Source organism: Leptodactylus fuscus, chromosome 5 (assembly GCF_031893055.1).
Source record: "Leptodactylus fuscus isolate aLepFus1 chromosome 5, aLepFus1.hap2, whole genome shotgun sequence".
In the NCBI taxonomy this organism is placed as follows: domain Eukaryota; kingdom Metazoa; phylum Chordata; class Amphibia; order Anura; family Leptodactylidae; genus Leptodactylus; species Leptodactylus fuscus.
In genome coordinates, this window is record NC_134269.1 from 95,616,164 (window position 1) to 95,643,789 (window position 27,626).

At 40.7% G+C, this 27,626-nt stretch overlaps 1 protein-coding gene across 1 annotated transcript; it reads left to right on the forward strand.

Moving 5' to 3' along the window:
* Positions 1 to 4,002: 4,002 nt before the first annotated feature.
* Positions 4,003 to 26,711, forward strand: NMB (neuromedin B). The gene is made up of 3 exons (XM_075273869.1): positions 4,003 to 4,228; positions 25,695 to 25,858; positions 26,537 to 26,711. The coding sequence occupies exons 1-3, from the start codon at positions 4,066 to 4,068 to the stop codon at positions 26,585 to 26,587; spliced, it is 378 nt and encodes a 125-aa protein (XP_075129970.1). The 5' UTR covers positions 4,003 to 4,065; the 3' UTR covers positions 26,588 to 26,711.
* Positions 26,712 to 27,626: the final 915 nt, after the last annotated feature.

The following is a 27,626-nucleotide window of genomic DNA, read 5'->3' on the forward strand; positions in this document are numbered from 1 at the left end:
CCAATGCATTGTATTAGCCCGATGAAGTAGAGCTGAATGTGTGTGCTAAGCAAACACATTCAGCACTGCTTCATCACGCCAATACAATGCATTAGCCAGTGCTGATTGGCCAGAGTACGGAATTCGGCCAATCAGCGCTGGCTCTGCTGGAGGAGGCGGAGTCTAAGGTCGGACCTGAATGGAGACTGGTGTGGAGCGATCTTAGACTCCGCCTCCTCCAGCAGAGCCAGCGCTGATTGGTCGAGTTCCGTACTCTGTCCAATCAGCGCTGGCCAATGCATTCTATTAGCCCGATGAAGTAGAGCTGAATGTGTGTGCTTAGCACACACATTCAGCTCTACTTCATCGGGCTAATAGAATGCATTGGCCAATCAGCGCTGGTCAATGCATTCTATTAGCTTGATGAAGCAGAGTGTGCACAAGGGTTCAAGCGCACCCTCGGCTCTGATGTAGCAGAGCCGATGCTGCACAAGGGTTCAAGCGCACCCTCGGCTCTGATGTAGCAGAGCCGAGGGTGCACTTGAACCCTTGTGCACCCTCGGCTCTGCTACATCAGAGCCGAGGGTGCGCTTGAACCCTTGTGCAGCCTCGGCTCTGCTACATCAGAGCCGAGGGTGCGCTTGAACCCTTGTGCAGCCTCGGCTCTGCTACATCAGAGCCGAGGGTGCGCTTGAACCCTTGTGCAGCCTCGGCTCTGCTACATCAGAGCCAAGGGTGCACTTGAACCCTTGTGCAGCCTCGGCTCTGCTACATCAGAGCCGAGGGTGTGCTTGAACCCTTGTGCACCCTTGGCTCTGCTACATCAGAGCCGAGGGTGCGCTTGAACCCTTGTGCACACTCTGCTTCATCAAGCTAATAGAATGCATTGGCCAGCGCTGATTGGCCAATGCATTCTATTAGCCCGATGAAGTAGAGCTGAATGTGTGTGCTAAGCACACACATTCAGCACTGCTTCATCACGCCAATACAATGCATTAGCCAGTGCTGATTGGCCAGAGTACGGAATTCGGCCAATCAGCGCTGGCTCTGCTGGAGGAGGTGGAGTCTAAGGTCGGACCTGAATGGAGACTGGTGTGGAGCGATCTTAGACTCCGCCTCCTCCAGCAGAGCCAGCGCTGATTGGCCGAATTCCGTACTCTAGCCAATCAGCACTGGCTAATGCATTGTATTGGCGTGATGAAGCAGTGCTGAATGTGTGTGCTTAGCACACACATTCAGCTCTACTTCATCGGGCTAATAGAATGCATTGGCCAATCAGCGCTGGCCAATGCATTCTATTAGCGTGAACTGAGTTTGCACAGGGGTTCTAGTGCACCCTCGGCTCTGCTACATCAGATTGCTACATCTGATGTAGCAGTGCCGAGTGTGCATCAGATGTGTAGTTGAGCAGAACTGGCTCAGCACTGCTAAGTCTCTGCATTCGCATAGGAATGCATTGGCCAGCCTTCGGCCAATCAGCGCTGGCTCTGCCGGAGGAGGCGGAGTCTAAGGTCGGACCTGAATGGAGACTGGTGTGGAGCGATCTTAGACTCCGCCTCCTCCAGCAGAGCCAGCGCTGATTGGTTGAGTTCCGTACTCTGGCCAATGCATTTCTATGGGGAAAAGTTAGCTTGCGAAAATCGCAAACTGACAGGGATTTCCATGAAATAAAGTGACTTTTATGCCCCCAGACATGCTTCCCCTGCTGTCCCAGTGTCATTCCAGGGTGTTGGTATCATTTCCTGGGGTGTCATAGTGGACTTGGTGACCCTCCAGACACGAATTTGGGTTTCCCCCTTAACGAGTTTATGTTCCCCATAGACTATAATGGGGTTCGAAACCCATTCGAACACTCGAACAGTGAGCGGCTGTTCGAATCGAATTTCGAACCTCGAACATTTTAGTGTTCGCTCATCTCTAATTATATACAGTGTCAGCCTGAGGTTCATTAGGCCCACCAGAAAAAAAATGATTCTGGAGCCTACCATCCAATAACCCATAGAAAATACACTATTGTACCCAAAAATGTGCGCATCCTCTGCTGAACAATGACTTTGCTAGCACCAGGGCCCATCAGAGGATCCACTGGTGCTTGTGGGCAGCCCAACACCTCTGTAGCTATTCTATCAATATATGATTCTGCACCTATGCATATATCCCAACTTTCAAAAGATAAAATGAGGGACAAAATGTGTGGTGCAAATTTAGCTCCACCCACTTCTATATTGACTACACCCATTCTCATCCATTTTTCTATGTACCCCGAGTATAATCCTCCTACAATCACCCTAATATTATATGCCCCCACATGATTATATTCCCCTCCAATTACCCCACAGTATGAAGAAACTAGAGGGGGACATTAAACTGGAGAAGATGGAGGTGGACATTAAACCGTGGGGGTAGTTGGATGGGGACATTAAACTGGGGGGTTGCTGGACAGTGACATTAAATTAGGGGCAACTAGAGGCAGACGTTCCCCTCTAGCTACCCCCACAGTTTAATTCCCTCCATCAGTTGCCCCCAGTTTAAAGTCCCCTTCCAAATTTCTCCCAGTTTAATGTCCCATGCAGCGAACCCCACTGTTTAATGGTCCCCTCCAGCTGCCCCCAGTTGAATATCACCCTCCATCTGCCCCCCAATTTTAATGTTCCACTTCAGCATCCCCTAGTGTAATACCTCCTTCATCTGCCTCTAGTTTAATGTCCTCCTTCATCTGCCTCCAGTTTAATGTCCCCCCTTCATCTACCTCCAGTTTAACATAATAAAACACTGATTCTCACCTCTCCTCACTCCCCCTGCCTCTCTGTGAAGTCTCTTGTTCCGGACTGTTCAGGGAGCTGCAGGCGCAATGTTAGTGTTGTCATCACATCACTCCTACAGCTCCTGGGGCCGGAGAACATAGGAATGTGCTTCAAACAGAGTAGTGATGCAGGAACTGTCTGAGGATAGTTCTCACAGCTCAGACTCCCTATAAACTTATAGTCTCTTAGGTTATTTAGGAGAATATAGAGAGAAGGATACTTGTACTAGCCCCAGCAGGTAGATATGGTACAGTCTTTAGCTAACCATGTGATACTGTACTGATGTACCATGGGATTGATAGAAGAACAAAGAGAAAGAAATATGAAAACCAAGATGGTGTCTGATCAAGAGCTAAGGAACAACTAGATTACAGGGATATAAGTGCAGCATACACAACAGAAGTCTGAAGAGTGGTAGGTGATGTGTGCAGGGATAAAAAAAAACAAACTAGAGTGCTTCTTTAATGTAACTTTACGTGAAAAATTGTGCTGCCATGAAAATTATCTTTCAATCTGTATACAAATGATCTGTTTGTATCGCCCAGGAAGTGGCCACGTCTGTTGGGGTGTCTGTTTTCATCCTCGTACAATGGGGCTGTCAGTCTGTGTGTTAAGGTGCTGGTTGGCACTGTGTGGTTGGCACAAGTGTTTGGTCTCTGATCAGAACCTGGTGCTCAAGGCTGTTTGGAACAGTCTGGGCTTTAGGATTCTACAGTGCCAGGACGACTAACTTCTTATGAATAGCAGCCATTACAAAGCGATACATCAAAAGAAGTCCCTTAAATGTCCTCCATTTAAACACTATATAGCAGTGATTCCTTTTTAATTATCATTTCATCAAGTATCATACATTGCAATTATAGGAAATATTTGGAAATGCTAACATGTTGTCTAATTCAGTGTATAGATTTCATGAATAATAATGAAAATTCTACATTTAACATACGATGTTATGCATACATTATTTTGCAGCTCAGCTGGTATTGTAGGGGTTACAGTCTATGTTTTGATGCATCCTCTGGAGTTCACCAGCTGCCCCTGTAGCACGATATCCTAGGTCTTTCATGCATATTACGTATTCACATACACCTGCGCACTATAAACTGTATAAGGTGGACAATAGAGGGTTAAGTCTTGCACACAGTGCAAACACGTGTGTTATTCATCACAAGCCTGCTGCCCCCCTCCCAGAGCACCTACTATATAAAGTGAGGGCAGAGAAGAGAAATCAGTACACACATCCTTTACACTCACACATCTCCAGAGAACACAACGCACAGACATGTCTGCAGTTCCTCTCACTAGAATCCTGCCTATTGGGTTCCTTGCTCACCTACTTCTCTTCTCCTTTGTCTCACTCACTGTCTGCATGGACTTCACTGAAGAAACTGGCAAATTAGGCAAAGTCAATGTACTTCGAAGAGGAGGCAACCAGTGGGCAATTGGTAAGTAGAACTTTTACGATTTCCACACACAAAGCTGATAACACTACATGTTTATTAGGTTATAGGGCTAGTGGCATCCAGAAGGAAAGTGCATGGGCATCGGGGTCTTACTGTCATCTTTTATAAATAGTGCTAGGGGAAAATGAACAGTCTTGGCAGCAAAGATGAGACATTCAAATTCATCTGACAATAATGGCATTTTTAATGTCCTTTAAGCTAAATAAGTTATCCAGACAGTGACATGTATCGTGCATTGAAAGAGTCTCTCTTGTGCAGGCAAGGGGATGGGTTATAACTTAGAATTTGGGCAGGATTATGTAGCATTAAAGTGTAGCTAAACTTTTGGACAACTTTTGATTCTCTGACAGTATTTGTGTCATTAATATATTTTATGAACAAATTTTGCCACCTTTCTGTGAATCCTGTATCTATTCTTTCTCTTACTTCTGTATTGAGAGCTGTTCCTGCCTGTCACTGAGTAACTGTATGAAGTACACGATTATAATGGTATATGAAGTAAACAATGCTTGTGTTAGAAAGTGTACAAACTTCTTTCAGATGACATGAAGGTTGCAGAGCTATTTATATTATTTCTAGAGAGAGATTGGGATATTGATATCATATATATTATACAGCTGCATAGAAATATTCTAATCCTGACTATATTTTCAACCAGTGATATTTCTGGAAATAATACAGATAGTACTGCAACCTTAGTGTCATCTGAAAGAAATTTCTACGTTTTATAACTGAAATGACCTTTCCTTATCCTCATTTTCTCTACATGTTACTCAGCCCTGTGCTCCATACACAGTTACTCAGTGAGAGGCAGGAACAGCTCTGCATACAGAAGCCAGGGAAAGAATAGAAAGATGCAGGATTTCACAGAAAGGAGCCCAAACATGTTAATAAAATATATTACAAAATCTATTAATAAGGCAGATACAGCCATAAAATCAACAGATTAGTTACGTTCATGGATCCGAATAGCAGGGTAATTGGTAGGGTGAAAGGTCAATCATCTTCTAAAAAGCATCAGTGGCAGGTCTCATAGGGTGATAATGCAGTAATGACAAATGATATTTAGTAAAACTATTCCGGAAATGATAAGTGGTTTGAGGGAAAACCAAAAAGTGTTTAAATATATACTTGACTCTGCGTACATATATATATAGAGCACATTAGATATGTACATAAAGAACTGATGCTCTCCTATATAAAGGTTTCATTCTCTGTAAAACTCATGAATAAATGCCTGGGTTAATCGAGACTCATATGTCTATCTTTAAGAAGATATAAAGGTATAGCATGATGTCCTCATAGCCCGATGCTACCTTACACTCGAAATGTTCTTACAACTTTAGGTGACTCTTGTCTAATAACGATCTGACTATAAAGAATTATCATTAAGTATGATATTGGAGTACATGGTAATTGATTGATTGCCATTCATTAAGTCCATAGGTGATCATTATGTCTAGGGTGTTGAAGCTGTTGTTTCATTGGTGGAAACAATTTTAGACCTTGCTGATTTTTTTTTTTTTTTTTTTTGATGTGTGTGTTAAATTTTCAACAGTGAACAAGATTATTCATCTGATTTGTTGGATTTTGAAACATCCTTTATGTTGCAATGGGTTGGCTGGACATGCATATAATAAAATATGAACCAAGCAAATATGGGATAAACATATGAATTTTTTATTTTGAAAACCAAGACACTGACAACTTAAATGGAACATGTCACCAGCAGCATGTCCTATTATACTCAGGTTAATGGCCCCAAGTTTGGTGACCCCCAGTTCCATCTGTTGGGGCAGCATTATTCAGAAATGAATTGTCATTCTGCTGGTGATAAGTAATTACTCTTCTCTGCCAGGTCTTATTTTCTGCACAGTGCAAAGTTGACGCCAAGGAGAATACTTCTCACTTCATCTCTGGCAGAGTAAAACTTTCAAGTTTTGCCGAAAGCTGCAATAGACAAGACTGGGGTTATGTGTTTGATGTCCTAAACCCCAGCAGCATTTATGGGCCCCGAGCCTGATGACAGATTGCCTTTAATCTAGTTTTAACTGCATGTCTAGCATGATGAGCTGGGTTTGTGAGCAATTCTGAAATGTTTCAACTTTTTTTTTTCTTTGATTTTTGTTCGTTGGAAAAAAAGGGCATAATAATAGTAACTATAATCTCAAGATGGAAAGATACGAGACTGCTGTTCAAATCAGGAGCAATTCTTTACTTTTAGAACTTGCTTTACGCTGGGTTCACAATAGCGTACGGCAGTCCGTTCTCAGGTTTCCGTCTTCTGCATGCAGAAGACGGAAACCTGTCATGCCGAGTCTGGCCGTGAGCGTCGGTGAGCGTTTTATGCGCTCTGCGGCGAAACCGTTTTTTTTAAACCGGACACAGAGTACTGCATATCCAACGCTGTGTCCGTTTAAAAAAAACAAACAGCCGGACACCATTCTAATGAATGGGCTTGAAAGAGTCCTGCAGGTTTCCGTCTCCTGCTCTCTTTTGTGCAGGAAATGGAGACCTGCAAAACGGACTCCTGAGCGCAGATGTGAACGAGCCTTTACTTGTATCACATAGTGTTTACATTGCAAAACAGGGCACATTAATAAAAGAAACATTGTGACTTTTATCACTGAATCTTCACATGACTTTGATGAAGTAGTTCATATCTTGTCTTTCTCCTCCTGATGTCAAGGGCATTGTGAAGCTTGCACAGTATATAGTTTCTGGTCCTCAATACAAAGGTAAGATGTTGCATAATATTATTTATTAAGTGGTTGCCAAGTACCTGAAGATTTTTGAGAGTGATGACCTATTTACAGGATCCAATCGGTAGCGGTCCAACAACCGAACCCCAAACCAATCAGCTGATGCAGCTGCTGGGAACCATATACTAAGTATACAGCCAGCAGCAGCCCTGCTTCTATACAAGTGAATATGAGCAGTGCTGCAAGTCCAGGCACCACTGCTATACTGTGCGAATGGCAAGAGTTTTTCTGCAGAACATTTTTTTTTAGGCAAATATTTTATTGGATTTTTCAAAATATAGTTATTACAATAGCTATAAAACAACAAGTATAACAACTAAAACAGTAACAGATCGCCTTAAAGCTTTTTCTGTTAGTAAAGAGAGATGGTAATACTGCTATGTGAGTACCCTAAGAATAAGTTAGTACATGACCTGTGGGAAGGAAGAGGAAACATCATCAGGGTGTGAGAGCATCTGTATAGACAAACCGTTTGGAACCGTCTGACTGAGATACGCAGGATGGAATGTGTCTTTGGAGGGATTTCCTTGGAATCAAATAAGTGGACTGTAGCTAGAAGGGAGACACCTAGTGTCAGAATTTAAGAGAGGTTTTTCAGGCAGAAAGCAGGCACATTGTTAATTAAAGTTCACTACATGTTGGTCCAGGATCAAATGCTCATATGTCTGAAAAGTTAGTGACCATTTAATAAATAAGATGCAAAATCTTACCATATGTATTGACTGTCAGAAACTTAATAGAAGCTTAAAAATGACCCTGAAGTCAAAAGAGAGAAAAGATATAAAGTTTATTTAAGGCATGTGAATTACTGCATGTTTTAGCATAGTCTGGGTTCCGTCCATGACAAGACTACAGTGGAAATGGCAGTCTGTATTCTGCGAAGTAATCATCATCGGAAATTCTGCACCGCCATGTAGAATGCGTCCAAAACATACTATAGGTGGAGATTTGCTTTAAAGAGTATATGTCACTGCTTTTTCATTGTCATATCACAATATATATAATTGTGGGAGCATTAGATTAAATGACATCTCTTATTTTATTTTCCTGTGCAGCCTTTCTTCAAGAAAGGGGTGTTTGCTTGTCACTTAGTCTAAACACAGGCGTTATATTCATGAATTACATCCACTTATTCTAAGCCGTGAATGTGAGGTCCTATGACTGGATAATGTGCAGCCAACATGCAGAGGCTGTAGAAAAAAAGTCAACTTCACATAGTGCACAATATCATTCTACTGGGGCAGCCTATTACCTCTTTCAGACATAGGAGACATTATGATGGGATGAGCATCCTATTGGGTTTTTTAAAGGGGCTCTATCAGCAAAATTATGCTAATAGAGCCCCACATTTGCGTGAATAGCCTTTAAAAAGGCTATTCAGGCACCGTAAATGTTATATTAAACACCAGTCCCGTTTTTAAATAAAAGCATTAAAACATATATGCAAATCTTGCCGAACATGCACCATGGGCGGGGATGCACGATGTGACGTCAGCTTCGGGCACGCCTGCCTCTTCTGTCTTCTTGTAGTAACGCCCTCTGGTTCCGTGTCTTCTTCCGGCTTCTTCTCTTAAAATCCCGCGACTGCGTAGTAGCGCTTCCCTCCGGAGCGCTACTGTGCAGGCTCACTCACGAACTGCCATTAAGTAAAATGGCGAGTGAGCCTGCGCAGTAGCTCTCCGGAGGGAAGCGCTACTATGCAGGCGCGGGATTTGCAGAAAGAAGCCGGAAGACACGGAACCAGAGGGCGTTACTACAAGAAGACAGAAGAGGCAGGTGTGCCCGAAGCTGACGTCACATCGTGCATCCCCGCCCATGGTGCATGTTCGGTAAGATTTGCATATATGTTTTAATGCTTTTATTTAAAAACGGGACTGGGGTTTAATATAACTGGGGTTTTAAAGGCTATTCGCGCATATGTGGGGCTATATTAGCATAATTTTGCTGATAGAGCCCCTTTAACTAGAAAGATTTTGGATTTTTTGCTCCCATGGAGGCTCAGTTTGGGGCAGCATACTTCCTTTGCATTATTATGTATCTAATCCACCTCTCACTATCATCTCATTTATTGGGTTTACAAATTGTTGGGTGAGGGATTAGGAAAACTTGTTCCTCTTGGAAATAGGATAAAGCTACTTTAGTTGCACATATACAGAAGATATAGAACGATATTCCTGCATCTCATTTTCCCTCTGTTCACCACAGCTGTTAACAATATGGGTTAGTCATTGTAACAATGGCTAATAGTGTTTATTGGACAACTTCTTTAAACTGTAACTCCCATTTTTCAATGTTTTTTTTTTTTGCTATTGTGTCAGGGCTGTTTGGTGACGAATTTTGTGATATACTTTATTAACCTAACTTCCTTTCTAATACAAAACAGTCTGTATCATTCTCCCTAGTAATCCTCAGACTGAGCTGAAAGTCCATACACATTTGTGCTGTGAATAATAATTCTGGTATCCCTTGAAAAATGGTAGAAAAATAATTCTGCTATCACATGAAAGTATTATATTTGAACTTAATATGCTGTAACTGCTTTAAAAAAAATCACATTCCCGACTGTGTTTTTAACTAGTGATGTGAAGTTTATAATTATGTAAAGTATGAAAAAACATGGTTATCCTTTAAAGCTCAATGCTAGATATAGTTGCTTATGCTTGAAACTGCTATAATATTATATGATAAGATGGCGCCTGTATCCAAGATGGGTGCAAGAAAAACAAATGCTTGGCTTGCTGCCACAAGACACGCCCCAAGGTCAACACGCAGGATCGGGACCAGCTGGCTATATATGGCACTGCTTACACTTTCTGTTTGATTGAGCTGTACCATACCAATCAGGAATGAATATGAAAACTTACGTTATTGTTATATCACTTCCTTTCTCTGATACTATTTAACCTCTTCCCACTGATGGCACTTTTTGACTTCCTGACCAAGCTCGATTTTTCAAAACTGACATGTGTCACTTTATGTGGCAATAACTTTGGAATGCTTAAACTTACCAAAGTGATTTTTTTTTTTGTAACACATTGTACTTCATGTTAGTGGAAAATTTTGGTTGATATGTTTTGTGTTTAATTATGAAAAAATAGGAAATTTGGTGGAAATTTTGAAAAATATGTCAGACCGCCAAAATTATATCATAAATCTCATGTCCCAGATCTCTGCTTTATGTCGGCATCAAACTTTAGTCGCCCTTTTATTTTTTACGGACATTATAAGGTTTACAAGTGAAACAACAATATTGAAAATTTTCAAGAAGTTTCCAAAACCCATTTTTTAAAGGGGCTAATCCAGTTATGAAGGGGTTTTGAAAGACCCTTGTATTAAAACCCCCCATAAATCACCCCATTTTCAAAACTGCACTCCTTAAATAGGCCAAAACAACATATACCAAGTATTTCAACCCTATAAGTGCTTAATAAGAATTAATACAAAATGGAGGTGAAATTTTCAAATTTGATTTTATTTTACTAATATTTTCGTTTAGCCCTAGAATTTGCACATTCACAAGGGGTTAAAGGAGAAAACGCATCCCACAATTTGTTAGGCAACTTCTCCCGACTACCATATTACCCCACTTGTGGGTGTAAACTAATATATGGACGCTCAACGAGACGCAGAAGGAAAGGCGCGCCAGGGAGCTTTTAGAGGGCAGATCTGGCTGTGATCAGTTTCAGGAACCATGTCGCATTTACAAAGCCCTTGAGGTGTCAAAACAGTGAAAACCTCTAGAAAGTGACCCCATTTTGAAAACCGCACCCCTCAAAGAATTTATCAAGTGATGTAGTGAGCAATAGCAACCCCGAAGTGAATGTGTAAGCTGTGCGGAGTAAATTGGGCACACCAAATCCCATTCTATTTTCCCACTTGCTCCTATGACACGGACGGGGAAGAGGGGCATTCTGGGGGGTTAGCGCTGGTGTATTATCTCTCATAAGCTCTAAATATGGGGGGTCCCTTGAAAACGCTCGCACAGCTTATACATTTCCTTCTAGTTGCAGCCACTTGTGTCCTAATGATTTGGCGACTTTTGGGGTTTTTGTCTTCACATTGTACAAACTAGATTTTTATTTTTATTTTCTGGTAATGTGGCCATATGAGGGCTTGGTGTTTGCGGTATTAGATGTGCTTCTCAATGCCACCATTTTGGGGTGCCTGTAACTTATTGACTACATTTTATTAACTCTTTCTGGGTGGGATGTAAAAGGAAACATCAATTCTGGCATTGCTTTTTAGCATTTATTTTTTTCCCCGTGCAACATACAGCATAAGTAACATGTTACCTTTATTCTGCGGGTCGGTACGGTTACGGCGATACCTCATTTATATGATTGTTTAATGCGTTGCTATTTGTGCAGAATAAAATTCAATTTAGGGGAAAAAATCAATTATTTTTGCATCGCCATCTTCTGAAAGGCATAACATTTTTATTTTTCGGTAGACAGAGCTGGTTGAGGGCTTATATTTTGCGGGATGACCTCTGCTTTTTATTGGTACCATTTTGGTTTTCATCTGACCATTTGATTACTTTTTATTGAACATTTTGTAAGGAAAAGGTGGTGAATAATCATTATTTTGTGAGGTTTTCTTTTATGATGTTCACCATTCGGGTTAAATAATGTTTTAATTTTATTGTTCAGGTTATTACGGACGCGGTGATACCAAATATGTAATGGTTTTTTTCTATTTTTTTTTAATTTTACATAATAAAACATTTTATATGGGAAAATGGGATTTTGGGTCTTTATTTATTTCTAATTTATTTTAAACTTATTTAAACTTTTTTATAACTTTTTTTTTTTCTGTCCCCACTGAAGCTGATCACTGCTTCGGTAGATGTAGCTGCAATACACGTGTTACACGTGTATTGCAGAGTACAGGAAGCTCTCAGCCCCGTGCGCAAGCACGGGGCTGACAGTTTCCATTGTGGCAGGATCAACCAGATACATGGAGGGGACGGCATGGGGCAGACCCGGGGTCACTGATCAGACCCCGGGCTGTCCACTACCAACACCGGCACCCCTCGAAACCTTCACGGGGGGCGCCGATCGGTACAATTATGTACCGAAACCCCTGAGATGCCGGCGGTCATGTTTAACCACCGGCATCTTAGGGGTTAACACCCGCGATCGGACCCGGTTCCGACCGCGGGTGTTACAGGGCATTGTCAGCCGTATGTTACGGGTGATACCCGCAGGGCATGGTGCGCAAACAGTTTCTGTGTGCGCACCATGTAGCCACCATAGTACTACGGCGGTTTGTGGGAAGTCCTTCCCGGCAGCGCCGTACTATTACGGCGGATGTCGGGAAGAGGTTAACTCTGTGTTCTCAATAAAAAGTGCATCAGCATACATTTTAGCAGGGAAAATAATGAATACCAATACATAGAGTGGTATGATTTCTTGACCGCCGGCCCTCAGCCTTATTAATTAGGATGACGACAGTTACCCGAGATTATTGGTCAATTAGTCATAAACGTGACTATGACCTTATCAGCGATATCTCATGTTTTATTGTAGCTGAAACTTCAATTTTGTCAGCATATAAAAACTGAGAAGGTAGAACCATTTTTCTAGGAGGTATACACCCAGAGATACACCTATTTGAAGTGACCATCTTCCGTTTGATAAATGGTGCAGTTCTATATACTTCATTGAGTATGGGTGTACAACAGTCTTGCAAAGCCTGGTTAGATCATTGCTAATAGAAACTTTACAGCCTGTTTTCTATAGAAAGGAAGTTGTAAAGGTTGACAAAGTATATTACAAACATGTTCACCACAACCCCCAGAAAAAAATGGGAGTTACACTTCAAGATGTTAAAATGTGCACCAGAACTGTGGCAAAATTGTGGAGTAAAGTAAGCCAAGTAGGTGGTGAAACATTGCACCAGATCTATCATCCAGGAGCCTTCACGTAAATACACTTGGCACATTTTAAAACTATCCAGTCTATGTTTTGGACAGGATTAGTAAATCTGTCCCATTACTCTAACAAAAAGTGAAGAATAGAAGCTAAAATTGTCTACTTCTCCTACCCATGTAAGATAATATCCAATTTTCACCCTTAGATCCTCATTTGCACCCAGACCGAACCAATACTAAAATGATAAATAATAAAATTGTAACATGATTAAAAATAACATGAATCAGAAATAACAATAATTTGTTCAAGTAATTTGTTATTAACGCTCACAGCACCATGCATTATACTGAAATTGAATTTCATGCAGAACATTATAAATGTGTCAATCCACCCTTTAGCACCGATAAATGAATTATGGCAGACACTTGAGCTAAAAAATATCATTTAGAATTATCCCAGTACTTGTTGAATACAATTGTATTACATATGTCAATCAATTCTCTTGATCTACTTAGGTTACAGGCCAGATTGTTAAATGAATTAGAAGAAGCTTCATGCATATAGTTTGGAATGTAGAAAACATTTATAAAGCGTGCTTCCAATTATAAAACAAGTTTTCATAAATTAATAGAACATGTAAATATAAGAAACTTTGTAATATATCTTATCTTAAGAAATATATTTTCTAATCCAATTATCAAAATGAGTTACTTTTTACAAATTAGTCTATGGATAGGGGAGGGGGAGAATGAGGCTGCTGGAAAGACAGATTACTGAACCTGGTATACTCTGCTACTTTGTGGCTCAGGTAGCTCTTTTAATACTTCTATGCTAAAGATAACAGTCTACCAGCGCACAGAATGAGGCAATAAATCAATTATCAGACTTCTCATCTCCTTCCTCTCTTAATAGAGTTCTGAATGAGATGGGTGCAACTATGGATTCAATGTAAACAAAAACTAATAAGATGATAAGGAGGAGAGGAGCTTAGCTTTCTTTTTTTATTATGATATATTACAAAGTTTCTTATATTCACCTATACTATTCCTTTATGACAAGTTGTTATAATTGGAGATATTCTTTAAGGCTAAGGCCCCACATTGCAGAAACGCATTTTTTGTTTTGATGCAGATTTTACTGCGTTTTTTTGAGCCAAAGTCAGTAGTGGCTACAAAAGGAATTGGAAATATATAAGAAGCCCATATACTTTTCTCTTCTGTTAAATCCACCACTGACTTTGGCTCAAAAAAACCGCAGCAAAATCTGCAACAAAAAATGCTGCGGGGTGGCAGGGGTCTCTCTAAGCACTAAAGTGCACTGGTCTAGCCTTTATTGCCATCACTGCAACCTCTATTACTTTGCTAATATTTGTCAGGTTTATTAAATCTTTTGACTTAATATGCTAAACGTTTGAAGCTAAAACTAGTGGTGGGACCCTCAAGAGCAGTGGCTCCTAAACTTTCTGAAAGAGGTACTCTCTTTTGGGCTAGACTTTTGTTTGTGATCCCCACTACCATACTTAGTCTAATTTGAAAAAAAAGTCAGCTATATTTGTCTCCATTATAACTTTCAGCTGTATACTGCTGCTGTTCTTACATTACTTAGCCTGCAAAATATCAGAAATCAGTATTGCCAGCAATTTGTGGTCCTGCAGTATGGAAAAGAAATTTCTCAACTTGGCTCCTGACACCTGAAGGTGTTTACATGACCCACAAGGGATTGTGGGCTACAGTTTGGGATGTTCTAGATCATTATATGTTCTAGAGCATATAGTACTCTACAACATTATAGAAGCTACTAGATTAGACTGAAGATATTTGTAATATGAACAGCTTTAGGCCAATTAACTTCACATCTGTGTATGTATTCCGTCCGGAAGGAGTCCACATGGAGACACCCCAAACAAGCGCTGTGCTGTAAAAGCACACGGACCCCATAGACTATAATGGGATCCATGTGCTAGCCACGCACTGCCCGCACAAATGATTCAGGGGGTCTCCATGCGGACTCCTTCCAGAGAGAATACAAACGCTATTGTGAACCAGGGGTGATTTAGAAATGTTATCTTTTACATAACACTATTAGCAGCACCCCCACAGAGGTAATGGGTATTACTCTAGCATGTATCCACCTTGGTAAAAGTGAAGCCCTGTTACTCTACCATGTGTTCACCTTGGCAAAAATGTACCCACATTAATGTATCAATAAAGTTGGGCCATTTATGATATACAACATTGTTTTTGTGGCTTATACCGTTTTGTGAATCAGCTGAAATGGCTTTGTAAGATCCTAGTATGTTCGAGCTTTGTGCTCTAATATCCACTGAGGAACTAGCTTCTAAGTACGCCGCTTGACAAAATGGCTTACTTCTTTCCGAGCAACAGCTCCAGCAGCAGCAGCAACAACAACCACAAGAACAGTGTTTTCTTGGAACCTCTCATTGTACCAGAACAGTTAGCAGGTGATCCAAGCGTATGTGTCAGAAAGATTATGAAGGTTTCCGTTGTAGCAAGTGCAAGAAGTGGAGGGCAGCCACACACTGGGCACACACTTCTGGCAATGCTATAATTGAGGGAGAAATTTGTGGCACTTCGCAGGATGATCAGTTGCGTTCGTTTTTTGCCACAGTCACAGAAAATGGCAAGTCTCATCAAAGTTTAGATCAAAGCTGCACTTGCCATCATTTATCTTTGGGCTAAAAATCTCTCATAATGTGAAGTATGTCAACATCATAAATGGCCGGCTAAACTTTTACTTCAGCATTATTGATAGGTGCCTACTGTTTATTATATAAAACAATAATGCATGCTGGCAAGGTGGAGACATGTTAGAGTAACGGGGCTTCACTTTTGCCAAGGTGGATACATGCTAGAGTAATAACAAGCTGAGTAATTTCTGAGCTAACGGATTCCAAAACCCAAATACACATAATAGAAAGGTCAACCAAAGCCTCCAGTTTTGGCTGGACCAAGCTGACATATCTTACGTGCATGGCAGCCTTCCATCTTTCCCCAATAAATGGTCTTAAGAGAATGAAGGATTGGCATTTCAAATTCTATGAAGTCTGATCCTTTAATCTCCCCGGTGATAAACAGTTGCCTGATGTATACGGCAGCAACTTAAGCTGACCAAACACATAAGATTGTTGGCTGAACCTGACAATTTTGGAACCATTGGGCAACCATTAAATGTGTATGGAAGCTTCCTAAGTTGGAGTCATATTTTAACTGCTCAATCCTTTTGTCCTCTGGGAGGTAAGGTAATGGTAGAGAAGTCTGGCAGCAGTTCCTTCCCATCTTATCATTCAGTATATAAGCATAAGAACTTCTCAATTGATCGTGCATGTGTATGGGGGATTGGATGAGATAATTGTTGGACAAACAAGCATTTGGCTGACTGCTATCTAAAGTGTACGGCCAGCATTACTGACAACATATGCACGCTTGGCCAAGGATGAAACTTCAGCCAATAAGTATTGAAAGTTTATGGGCACCTTTAATCATCACCTGTAATGGTCACATAAATTGTTATTAGATCTCTCCAAATTTTGCTGAACCTGTCAATGATCTAGAGATATACATCTTGTGTCTGTGGCCAGCTTTATTTCATTATACATACCCCTCTGTGTGTTTCAATTGCATATTCTGAAGAGTTTCTGTGGGAAGCTTGCTATTTACTTATCTCCATACCAAGAAAGGTTGTAACTGTTGCAATCACAACATGTCCAACGTGGAGAGGGAAGAAGATACAGCCAGACTCCTCAGACTGCCGCTTATCTCCCTGAAAGCATAAGTTAGAATCCAACTACCTGAACCTTATCTTACTCAGCACGTACTTTGCTGAGAATGCATGTAATTGCAATGACGAAAAGGGAATAACTTACTGTCAATCTCTTTTGGTGGCAGGTTATCTGCCTGGAGAATAAAGGATTGGGCATGTTGAATTCCAGCATGCCCGACTTCTTTTGTCCATGACATCATCAGTTGGGGTTGAGTTGAGGCAACCCTGTACACCTTATGTGGTTGGCATGTTGAATACAACAACTTGCCCACCCCCTATTGTCTTGATTTCTGGTGGAGTCAAGTCTGGGTCATAATTTGTCTTTGTAAAACCATAAAAGTAAATGCAGAATATTTGTAAAATGTAAATCTAAGAATATTTAGAATGACTTTTAAATTAATTTAATAATTGTAATATATTGTTGAGTTCTGCTGCTATTAATGTGATTATAGACCAAATCTATTAGATTACCTGCTGAATGCAAGCGAAATGTAAGTAACTTTACTTCCTCTTTGTTGATTTCATTAAAGGTCATTTCAAATGCTGGAAGAAAATATATAAATAAAAACTACTTTGTAACACCTTAACTATTGTATATTGTATAATCCAGGATAGAATGAATTTAATAATTTACCTAGGGCATGTGTTACCCATCTGTCGGGATGTCCTTCTGGCAAAACCATTGGGACCACTCTTCAGCCATGGTTGGATGGAGTTCAGATGGTCAGATGGCAGTGCAAATAAAGTACCTCTAACATGAAACAATGTTCATGTATTTATTTTCTCTGCAGTAACAAAAAGGATAATTGTTCATTCTATAGTTCACAAAATAGTTTTTAATGTTAAAAAATTAGTAGTTTTTCACTTAAATGTAGTTTCTGCCAAAATACAGTAAGACCTCACGCACATGACCAACTGTGCATCTGATGTGGGGCCGAGATTGCAGTGGAATGAGGTCAAATGACACTCAGAGTGACACCCAAGTGTCAACCGAGTGCATTCTGTAAGGCATTCACATCTATAGGGGGCTTCCGATCTGTTCCAAGGACTCATTTTGCCTATTGGCAACACATTTCCTCTTGTGTAGCAGTATTATAACTATACCGAAAGTAACTTATTTATTTATTATGCTTACTTATATAACGCCATCATATTCCGCAGCGCTTTACAAACATTGACAGCCACAGTCCCATATAGGACTCACAATTTACATTCCCTATCAGTATGTCTTTGGAGTGTGGGAGGAAGCCGAAGGAAATCCACGCAAACACGGGAGAACATACAGATATTGTCCTTTGCAGGATTCAAAACAAGGACTCCAGCGCTACAAGACTGCAGCACTAAACACTGAGCTACCATATTAAACTTAGAAGGGGTTGTTCAGGATTTTTTTTTTTTTTTTTAATTAGGTCAGGGGAGGTGAGAGAAAAAAAAAAAATCACCTGTTTCCCGTGCTTCGGTGTTTCCCAGTGCTGCTCCTCCTGTGTTTTCTTCTGGAGGAAGTCCCCACCATACATGACCGCTGAGACCAATCAGCGGCCTAAGGAAAGGGACCTGGGACATCAAAGTTATCAAGGACTTCCACCAGAAGAAGACATTGGAGCAGCAGGACCAGACTGCGCTGGGAGGCACCAGAGCACCAGGAACAGATGAGTCTGCTTTTTTTTTTAGTTTTTCACCTTCCCTAGCCTAATATAAATACAATTATCCTGGACAACCCCTTTAACGTTCAATCAGATCAATAGAATTCAGATTAGACCCCATATTTGACATATATTAACAACTCAGGAATTAGCGGTGGAAAGCCAGCCCTTCCCATCAGGGTAGAAGGGGGGAAAATATCTGATCTAAGTACCGTAACTATTTGCTGGGTTCCAAGCCTATCCTACTATTTTATATATTACTGTATATTTGAGGTGCTGGCAGGTCACTCAATACCAGAAAAAGCTCAATTTCTGATTACACAAGCGAGATCAGATCCACATAGCTACAGTCCTATGAAAAAGTTTGGGCACCCCTATTAATCTTAATCATTTTTAGTTCTAAATATTTTCGTGTTTGCAACAGCCATTTCAGTTTGATATATCTAATAACTGATGGACACAGTAATATTTCAGGATTGAAATGAGGTTTATTGTACTAACAGAAAATGCGCAATATGCATTAAACCAAAATTTGACCGGTGCAAAAGTATGGGCACCTCAACAGAAAAGTGACATTAATATTTAGTACATCCTCCTTTTGCAAAGATAACAGCCTCTAGTCGCTTCCTGTAGCTTTTAATCAGTTCCTGGATCCTGGATGAAGGTATTTTGGACCATTTCTTTCTACAAAAAATTCAAGTTAAGTTTGATGGTCGCCGAACATGGACAGCCTGCTCTCAAATGATCTGAAAACAAAGATTGTTCAACATAGTTGTTCAGGGGAAGGATACAAAACGTTGTCTCAGAGATTTAACCTGTCAGTTTCCACTGTGAGGAACATAGTAAGGAAATGGAAGACCACAGGGACAGTTCTTGTTAAGCCCAGAAGTGGCAAGCCAAGAAAAATATCAGAAAGGCAGAGAAGAAGAATGGTGAGAACAGTCAAGGACAATCCACAGACCACCTCCAAAGAGCTGCAGCATCATCTTGCTGCAGATGGTGTCACTGTGCATCGGTCAACTATACAGCGCACTTTGCACAAATAGAAGCTGTATGGGAGAGTGATGAGAAAGAAGCCATTTCTGCACGTACGCCACAAATAGAGTTGCCTGAGGTATGCAAAAGCACATTTGGACAAGCCAACTTCATTTTGGAAACAAAGATTGAGTTGTTTGGTTATAAAAAAAAAAAAGGCGTTATGCATGGCGTCCAAAAAGAAACAGCATTCCAAGAAAAACACTTGCTACCCACTGTAAAATTTGGTGGAGGTTCCATCATGCTTTGGGGCTGTGTGGCCAATGCCGGCACCGGGAATCTTGTTAAAGTTGAGGGTCGCATGGATTTCACTCAGTATCAGCAGATTCTTGAGAATAATGTTCAAGAATCAGTGACGAAGTTGAAGTTACGCCGGGGATGGATATTTCAGCAAGACAATGATCCAAAACACCGCTCCAAATCCTCAGGCATTCATGCAGAGGAACAATTACAATGTTCTGGAATGGCCATCCCAGTCCCCAGACCTGAATATCATTGAACATCTGTGGGATGATTTGAAGCGGGCTGTCCATGCTCGGCGACCATCTAACTTAACTGAACTTGAATTGTTTGTCCAAAATACCTTTATCCAGGATCCAGGAACTGATTAAAAGCTACAGGAAGCGACTAGAGGCTGTTATCTTTGCAAAAGGAGGATCGACTAAATATTAATGTCACTTTTCTGTTGAGGTGCCCATACTTTTGCACCAGTCAAATTTTGGTTTAATGCATATTGCACATTTTCTGTTAGTACAATAAACCTCATTTCAATCCTGAAATATTACTGTGTCCATCAGTTATTAGATATATCAAACTGAAATGGCTGCTGCAAACACCAAAATATTTAGAACTAAAAATGATTAAGATTAATAGGGGTGCCCAAACTTTTTCATAGGACTGTAACTGCAGCCAAAAAGCACTGCAGGAAAAATTGCAGTGGAAACGCATCGTGGTTTTTTGTGCAGCACTTTTCACAGAAATTTCACAGAGTTTTCCTCTGTAGACTTTCTGCTTCGATTATACTAAAGGAAAACACAGGGGTTTTTTTATACCTACATGGAAACGGCTGTTCTCTTACTGGCTGCATAGATCTACTTTAGAGATGAGCGAACAGCAAAATGTTCGATATTCGATATTCATTTTGAGTAGCAGCGCAATATCTATGGGGGGAAAATACTCGTTTCAGGGGTAGGCAACATTCGATTAAATTACACTTACCAAGTCCACGAGTGAGGGTTGGGCTGGATCCTCCGAGAAGTCTTCTCCGTGCAGCGTCCCCATGGCATCTTCCGGCTCTGAATTCACTCTGCCAGGCATAGGGCCTGGGCAGAGCTTACAGTCAAAGCGGCCATTTTCTTGTAGCGCGGGCATGCGCAGTCAGCTCTGCCCAGGCCCGATGCCTGGCAGAGTGAATTCAGAGCCGGAAGACGCCGCGGGGAAGCTGCACGGAGAAGACTTCTAAAGGTAGGAGAAGAACCAGTGTTGATTCACCGACTGTATAGCATTCGGCCAATCAATGCTGGTTCTGCATCGAACTTTTCCATTTGAATAGCGAGTGGTACTCGATCGAGCACGAGTATTTCGAATACTGTACTATTCGATCGAATACTACTCGCTCATCTCTAATCATATTAAATCCAGGACAACCCCTTTAATAATAACAACTCCTAATGCCCCTTATATAAAACATGCCCTTTTAAATTGTTACTGTATCGTGACATCCCAGAGACCCCATAGTAGCTGCATGGTCTGCTACCATTGGAAGGACGTCACTGGTTGCTAGAGACTTAGAAAGGATGTGGTTGATAGGCTGTAAATCTGTAGTATCTACAATCAGACATGACTCATATCTGGATTGGACCTCGGCTATCAGCAATGAAGGTAGCAAGTCAGAACATCACATTTATTAGCTAGACTGCATCAATAACGCAAATATTGGTGAAAAACAAAGTATTACTATCTTTACCCATGCGCCTTACTGCTATGTGCTGTTTACCATCATTTACAACAGAAATAAGGAAAAGCTTCACAAGCACAAAGACACGTCAATGTCTCTCATTAACATCTGGTAATGTGCTAATGTACTCTCCTCATTTCCCAATACACGACATGACCTTTCATTTTCATTTCCTTGTAGAAATCTAGTGATCACACATGAATCAATGTCATCTTAAATGTAGTGTTTTTAGATCTATAAAGTGGAAATGTAATTTTTTGTTTTTCCCCACCAGTTACATAATATATTAATATAACCTATTACTACCATGGAACAGGGTCAAAGTTCATATTCTGTACAGCAGATTTCCTAATCCTTATCTATTTTTTGCCTACAGACCAGCTCATGTCCATGTTGGCTGGTGCTCATAAAGTGAAGAAAATGGGCTCTCTTTCCACGCTTGCATATGCAGTATGAAAGCCTTGTAGTGAGACTCTTATATAACGACTTCTTTACTCACACTGTTTCAGAACATGCACACCTAACAGATGGGAACCCTGTGTATTAGGATTACATCCACCACTTTTTTAAACCAACTGAAAATTGTCAAGGTGTTGTCAACTTAAAGGGGTATTCCCACCTCACATACTCATCAGTCTTTACTGCTGTAAAATCTTCTTTCTTCCTGGTTTCTTCCATCATTTGGTGGGCGGGGTTTCACATGCAATCTGCCATTTAGCTCCGCCCCAAATTTGTGTGTAGCTCCGCCCACCCATATTGGACTATGAAGTACAGGCAGCAGCAACTCCATTCTGTGTTACATACAGAGACTGCCTGTCTCTGTCATAATGAACACAATTGAATTAGCTAGCCTTATAACTGGGAGAACAGAAGAAATGAAAGCAGCTCCTCTCCCCTATCTGCTAACAGGAAGCTAGGTCCCATGGTGTAGACACAGGAATAGCTAGATACACAGGCTCGCTCCCTGCACTTAGCCCCTCCTCCCTCCCCCCTGAGAGCAGCAGATACATCACTTGACTCATGAGCAGAAAAGTCAGGGCTGTGGCCACAAAGAATTGAATAAAGTAAGATAGTGGACAAACAAAGCAGTTTTGCTGAAGCAGTGTATTTAGGAAAAGTCTTACATCCACATTAACCAGCAGTATAGATAGGATCCTTGTGATGGGACAACCCCTTTAAATCCCCTTACAAACATATAAGTCCATGAACAGTTAACAATTACTTTATATAAAACATATTGAAAAGATTCTGGTGGTCATTTATCTCCGATCTGTGGCCAGTTAAGACAGCAATGATACAAAGTTATGTAAAGTATGAGAATGCCTTGAAGGATGTTGTCTAGAGCATGTGATACTGGGGAACAAAAGGACTTTAATTGGCAATCACGTGACAACTATGACATACCCAACTCTCAGACTAAACATTTTGTTGATGCAGAATTTAGAACTTGATACGTCTCAAATAACGTAAATATGTTTTGATAATTTCTGTATGCTTTTCTTCTTGCCCCCTAGTAACAAGTGTTTTCCCATCTCCCAACATCTCGTATGCTCTTACTTTTTCATCATTTCACATACTTTTGCCCACTGTTGAACATGCTTTTAAATTCTATTGTTTTATCCAAGGACCCTGCTCTTTTTAGTTCTCAAAAACAAAAGGGAATATGGACACCGAGCAGACCGTAGTGTAGTAGTCTTATAGACGTTGGAATATTAAACAGAGGAATGACGCTCACCTTAAAGGGTTGTGAGCCCAAGTCACAACTCTGAAATCACAATATGAGATGACCGAAGGGTTTCTCTTCAAATTGGGGCAGCATGTTCCTAACACCACATGGGTGTATAATCGTAAAGTCAAAGGACCAGTAAACCGGATTCCAGATAAATCCGGCAAAAAGGAACTGCGCTCTTCTTAATTGGAAAATATAGATTTATTGGCATCAAACTCACACACAACGCGTTTTCGGGCGTATAACCACGCCCTTCCTCAGGTGTAATGGTTAACCCATTCTCCCAGCGGTAAAGAAACTATTACACCTGAGGAAGGGCGTGGTTATACGCCCGAAACGCGTTGTGTGTGTTTGATGCCAATAAATCTATATTTTCCAATTAAGAAGAGCGCAGTTCCTTTTTGCCGGATTTATCTGGAATCCGGTTTACTGGTCCTGCTCTTTTTAGAACCTCCTCCATTGTTTCAAATCTAGACAACCTTCCTGTGGCATATTTTCTTTATTAAAAATTCTGCCTTTACTTTTCACTGCTTTTTCTCCCCCATTGTTCTCTGACCACATCCACCGCAGTCCATGCCCTCAATGAGGGGCACCAGCCCTGAACAGCCTCTTTGGACTGGTAAATACCCATCAGTCCCTCGAGGGGTAATTAGGCTCTCACACCTGGATTTGGCTACTTTACTCTCGCCTGGCTTTGGGATACCCTTTTCTCTGGTCCTGGACCACCTGGCACCCCGATCCAGCACTAGCAAACCAATTAGAACTATCTATCTATAAATTCTTCTGCACAAGTAGGTATCTCCCATACCATATTTAGTCACCTCTTGTGAACTTGGGGCACTTAGGAGGATGGTTCTTGGAGTACTCCTGAATTCTAAGGTTCTCTAACTTATGTAACTCTTTGTGAACATTTATGCATCATTTTAGTATACAAACCAATGTTACTCTTTATCTACAACATCCGTGAATCCCCCATAAATACCAATCACTGTATTCTTTCTTTTATGCATGTCTCATGCCAAGTTCACATCACACTCCAGTCACCACATAAGCAGTCTGCCACCTCTCTTCACATCTGATTCAGGTTTAAAATACCTCTACTCAACCTATGTATAGTCACTTACTCCTGTCTGCCTGTGCCTCAATTGGTCAAAAGATGGTCTCATAGGGGTACCATACCCGATTCATGTGCGGGGATGGTTACCAGTCACTACTTCAAGAGTCTATTTGCAATCTGATCTCAATAAAACCCAGACCCAGCCAGAGAGAACACATCAGGCATACTAAGGCTTAGATGAGAGTTTTGTATTTCTTTAGATGACAAAGCAAAGGCTTCCTTATCTCAGCCACTCTCCTTATACACATTTCTCTCACTAAACTTAGTAATCACATAATCACACATAAAGCAAAACTGCAGGCACAAAGGAACACAACATACCAACAATCCTACATAAGACCTACCTCACAGGCAAAGGTGTGCTTTGAAACCTGTAACATCATCAGAACACCATACCTGAGTAGTGGTCTTACAAGTGGGAGATCACTATAACAACAAATTGTCTCGACATGGTTTCCACTGTTCCCACAGACCCGAGTGCTAATTCTGGACTATACCCCAGGACTTTTATTGGAGTTTCTGTCTCGAAGTACCAAACTGTTGCTGCAGAATTTAGAATGTGATAAGCTCCAAATGGACCTAACTACTTTGTAGGATTGATTCGAGTTATATCAAGTTATAATTATCTGTTCCTCTTTAGGAAAGGCTATGTCACTGGTCAGAGGGAGAAAAACACACCGACACATAGGAGTGGTCACTGGCGTTGTCTCAGGGTTTTCACTCAGACAACCAATCATTTATTGAAATACTAAAGCCATGTCTCTTACAATCAACCAATCACATTCCTATATAAATGACATGTACATAGATGGTTCATAGGATACTTTAGTCAGTAGTTAGCGTGATAAATTGGTAAGCCAAGACAGATACATGTATCTCCGTATGTTCCATGTATTTACCTCAGATCACAAGTTCAGATTTGTGGAACTTGGTTAAGGATACGCATCATAGTGTGGGCAGTAATTTTCTAATTTTATATAAAGTATGACAAGAAAACGAAAATATTAAAAAATCTCGAAAACAGAAGTAAGGCAGAAGCAAATAATATCACGATTATTAATACATTAATATGAATAAATATAATACCAATTAATGAAGATCAATATTAATTTCTGTAATACTTTCCATGAAAATCTCAAAGTATGTCAGGTTGATGGATTATTATTTATTAGAAAGGTCACAAATGTTTAGTGAAGGAACCGTGATTTAAGTGTTTCACATCATTTACAGGCAATATCCACTATGGTTAATCTTTTTAGTGCCAAGTGCTTAATTCTGCTGTAGAGAATATAGATTATGCATCACACAATTATTATTGAAGCCAATGGGTTGCCTATACATTAGGTAGTCCACAATGAGCTCCTTGTATCTGATCTACTGTCAGGTAAATAGCTGGAAAGAAAAACTCATTTTATTCATGCAAATTCACCAGTAGAGTATTTAAAAATGGGTCTTCCAAACCAGACAACCACTTGCACTGGTTCAGGGCTGGGTATGGGTAATGCACTATACTACTATCAATACTGACTGTCGCATCTTTTGTTCTCATCAGGGCACTTTATGGGTAAGAAGAGCCTTGAAGACACATATAGACTGAGTGAACAAGATTTGGAGAGATCAGCTATCTTCCCTCCACGCACTGTGGAAAGCATGAGAGCTACTCTCCTGCAAGAGCAACGCCGAGCACTGTCACCCATGCAGCTTCAGGGAGCACAGGTATGTAGGACATACCATTGTGGTTTCAAAAGCTGGCTGACTTCAGGGTTGTTTACCAGGGCCCCAAAACCCAGGATATTTCATGTCCTCTAAGATAGCAAATGTTGCAAAGCTGACAGTGTACTGAATTCAGTGAACTTTCAGTATTGTAAGCATCTGCACTGGTTGTCGAAATATTGGTGCCATTAGTTTTGTCTTCCAATATGACTGCTCTGTCAGAGGGGTCGGCCTCACAGCTAAGCCGTCATAGTTGGGTGTGACAACACTATAGAAGTGTAGCGTCGGGAGAGTTCCTCCTTGAGCAGCAGTGATAGTGATGCATTAAAGGTCCTCTTAAAGGGAGAACTGAGCTGGAATGGCATTTTACAGTATTCCACAATTTGACTCTACACAAAACATTTAAAGTTTTTTCAATTCTCATGAGCCTCAGCAGCTAGACAACACCGATAAGACAATTATCCCCCATCCTGAAGATAACTGTTAATTGCTGGAATACCCCTTTAAGTAACGTTATAAATTGCTTGATTTACTTACCTTGTCAAATCTTATCTTAGAGCCCAGGAAAACTTACTATATAAATACTATATTTTTGGTATATCACATGTTTTTACATTATTTTAATGGTCTTCTGATTGCTAATACTTTCTTATGCAAATTGTCTTCTTTTTTCTTTTTCAGCGAATACTAAGGAAAATCCTGGAGCAGAATTTTAAAATGTCTGAGAAGTAGAGGGGATATTTATTTTCTTGTACACATAAAACTTATATATATATATTTGTGCCTGAGATATGGAACTTATTTCAGACATTCCAAAGGCTATTGTTTACAAATAAAAAGAAAATGCTAATGAAAATGAGAGTCCTTTCATTCAGAACCTTACATTTCATTTCTTTATGTTTATCGTTATACAACAAGTAGTTACTTTCGTGCAGCATATGTATAGTATATTTTATGCCATTTACACAGTGTTCTATCTAAGCAAATCTATAAATAAAAGACATCATTTGCACACTATGCAGAAGATCATTCTCTCTGTACTAATGAAATGTTCTAATATATTGCACATCCAAGAGCTGCAGAACGGAACAAAGAAATGGATCAGTAAGTGCAACAATATATTCCAGCCATACGCCAAGTTATAATGGGTGAGCAGATGGTAGTTTAGAATAACTACCGTATTTTCTGGTGTATAAGACGACTTTTTAACCCCTGAAAATTTTCTCTAAAGTCGGGAGTCGTCTTATACGCTGGGTCTTGTCAGAGCGCATCCCTCTGGCCCTTGTATCCTATTACTGGAGGCGTACTGAAAGCCTGGGGGATGGCAAAAGGAGAGCAGCGCTGTCCCGAGAAAAACACACCTCCTTCAATTGTCTGGCCTGCCCCTCCTTCCCTCCTGTGTCGCTTCATTGCGAGATCTGAGAGGCAGGGAAGGAGGGGCGGGCCAGACAGGTGAAGGAGGCGTGGTTTCAAGCTTGCCGAGAAAACCACGCCTCCTTCTTCCTCTGGCCCGCCTCTCCTTCACTGCCTCTCAGATGTCGCTCCTGCAATGAAGCCACACAGGCAGAATGAACATCAGAATGAAAAATACAGCATGTTGTGGGTGTCTCTTTCCATCCATGGATGCCAAACCTGTGCACAAAGTGCATGAAACAATTTTAATTAAAACAACAGGGCATGAGAAGTCCAGTTTTACAGTGGTATCAGCAAGTACAGCTGATGGCACCAAACTGAGATCAATGATTATTTTCTTATACGGCAAGTATATCCC

What these genes read in the sequence shown, in the direction of transcription:
- NMB (XM_075273869.1), top strand. Translation starts at nt 4,066, where the DNA reads ATGTCTGCAGTTCCTCTCACTAGAATCCTGCCTATTGGGTTCCTTGCT. An exon ending in AGGCAACCAGTGGGCAATTG is followed by an intron (nt 4,229 to 25,694) that starts GTAAGTAGAACT and finishes TGTTCTCATCAG; the next exon opens with GGCACTTTATGGGTAAGAAG. An exon ending in TGCAGCTTCAGGGAGCACAG is followed by an intron (nt 25,859 to 26,536) that starts GTATGTAGGACA and finishes TTTCTTTTTCAG; the next exon opens with CGAATACTAAGGAAAATCCT.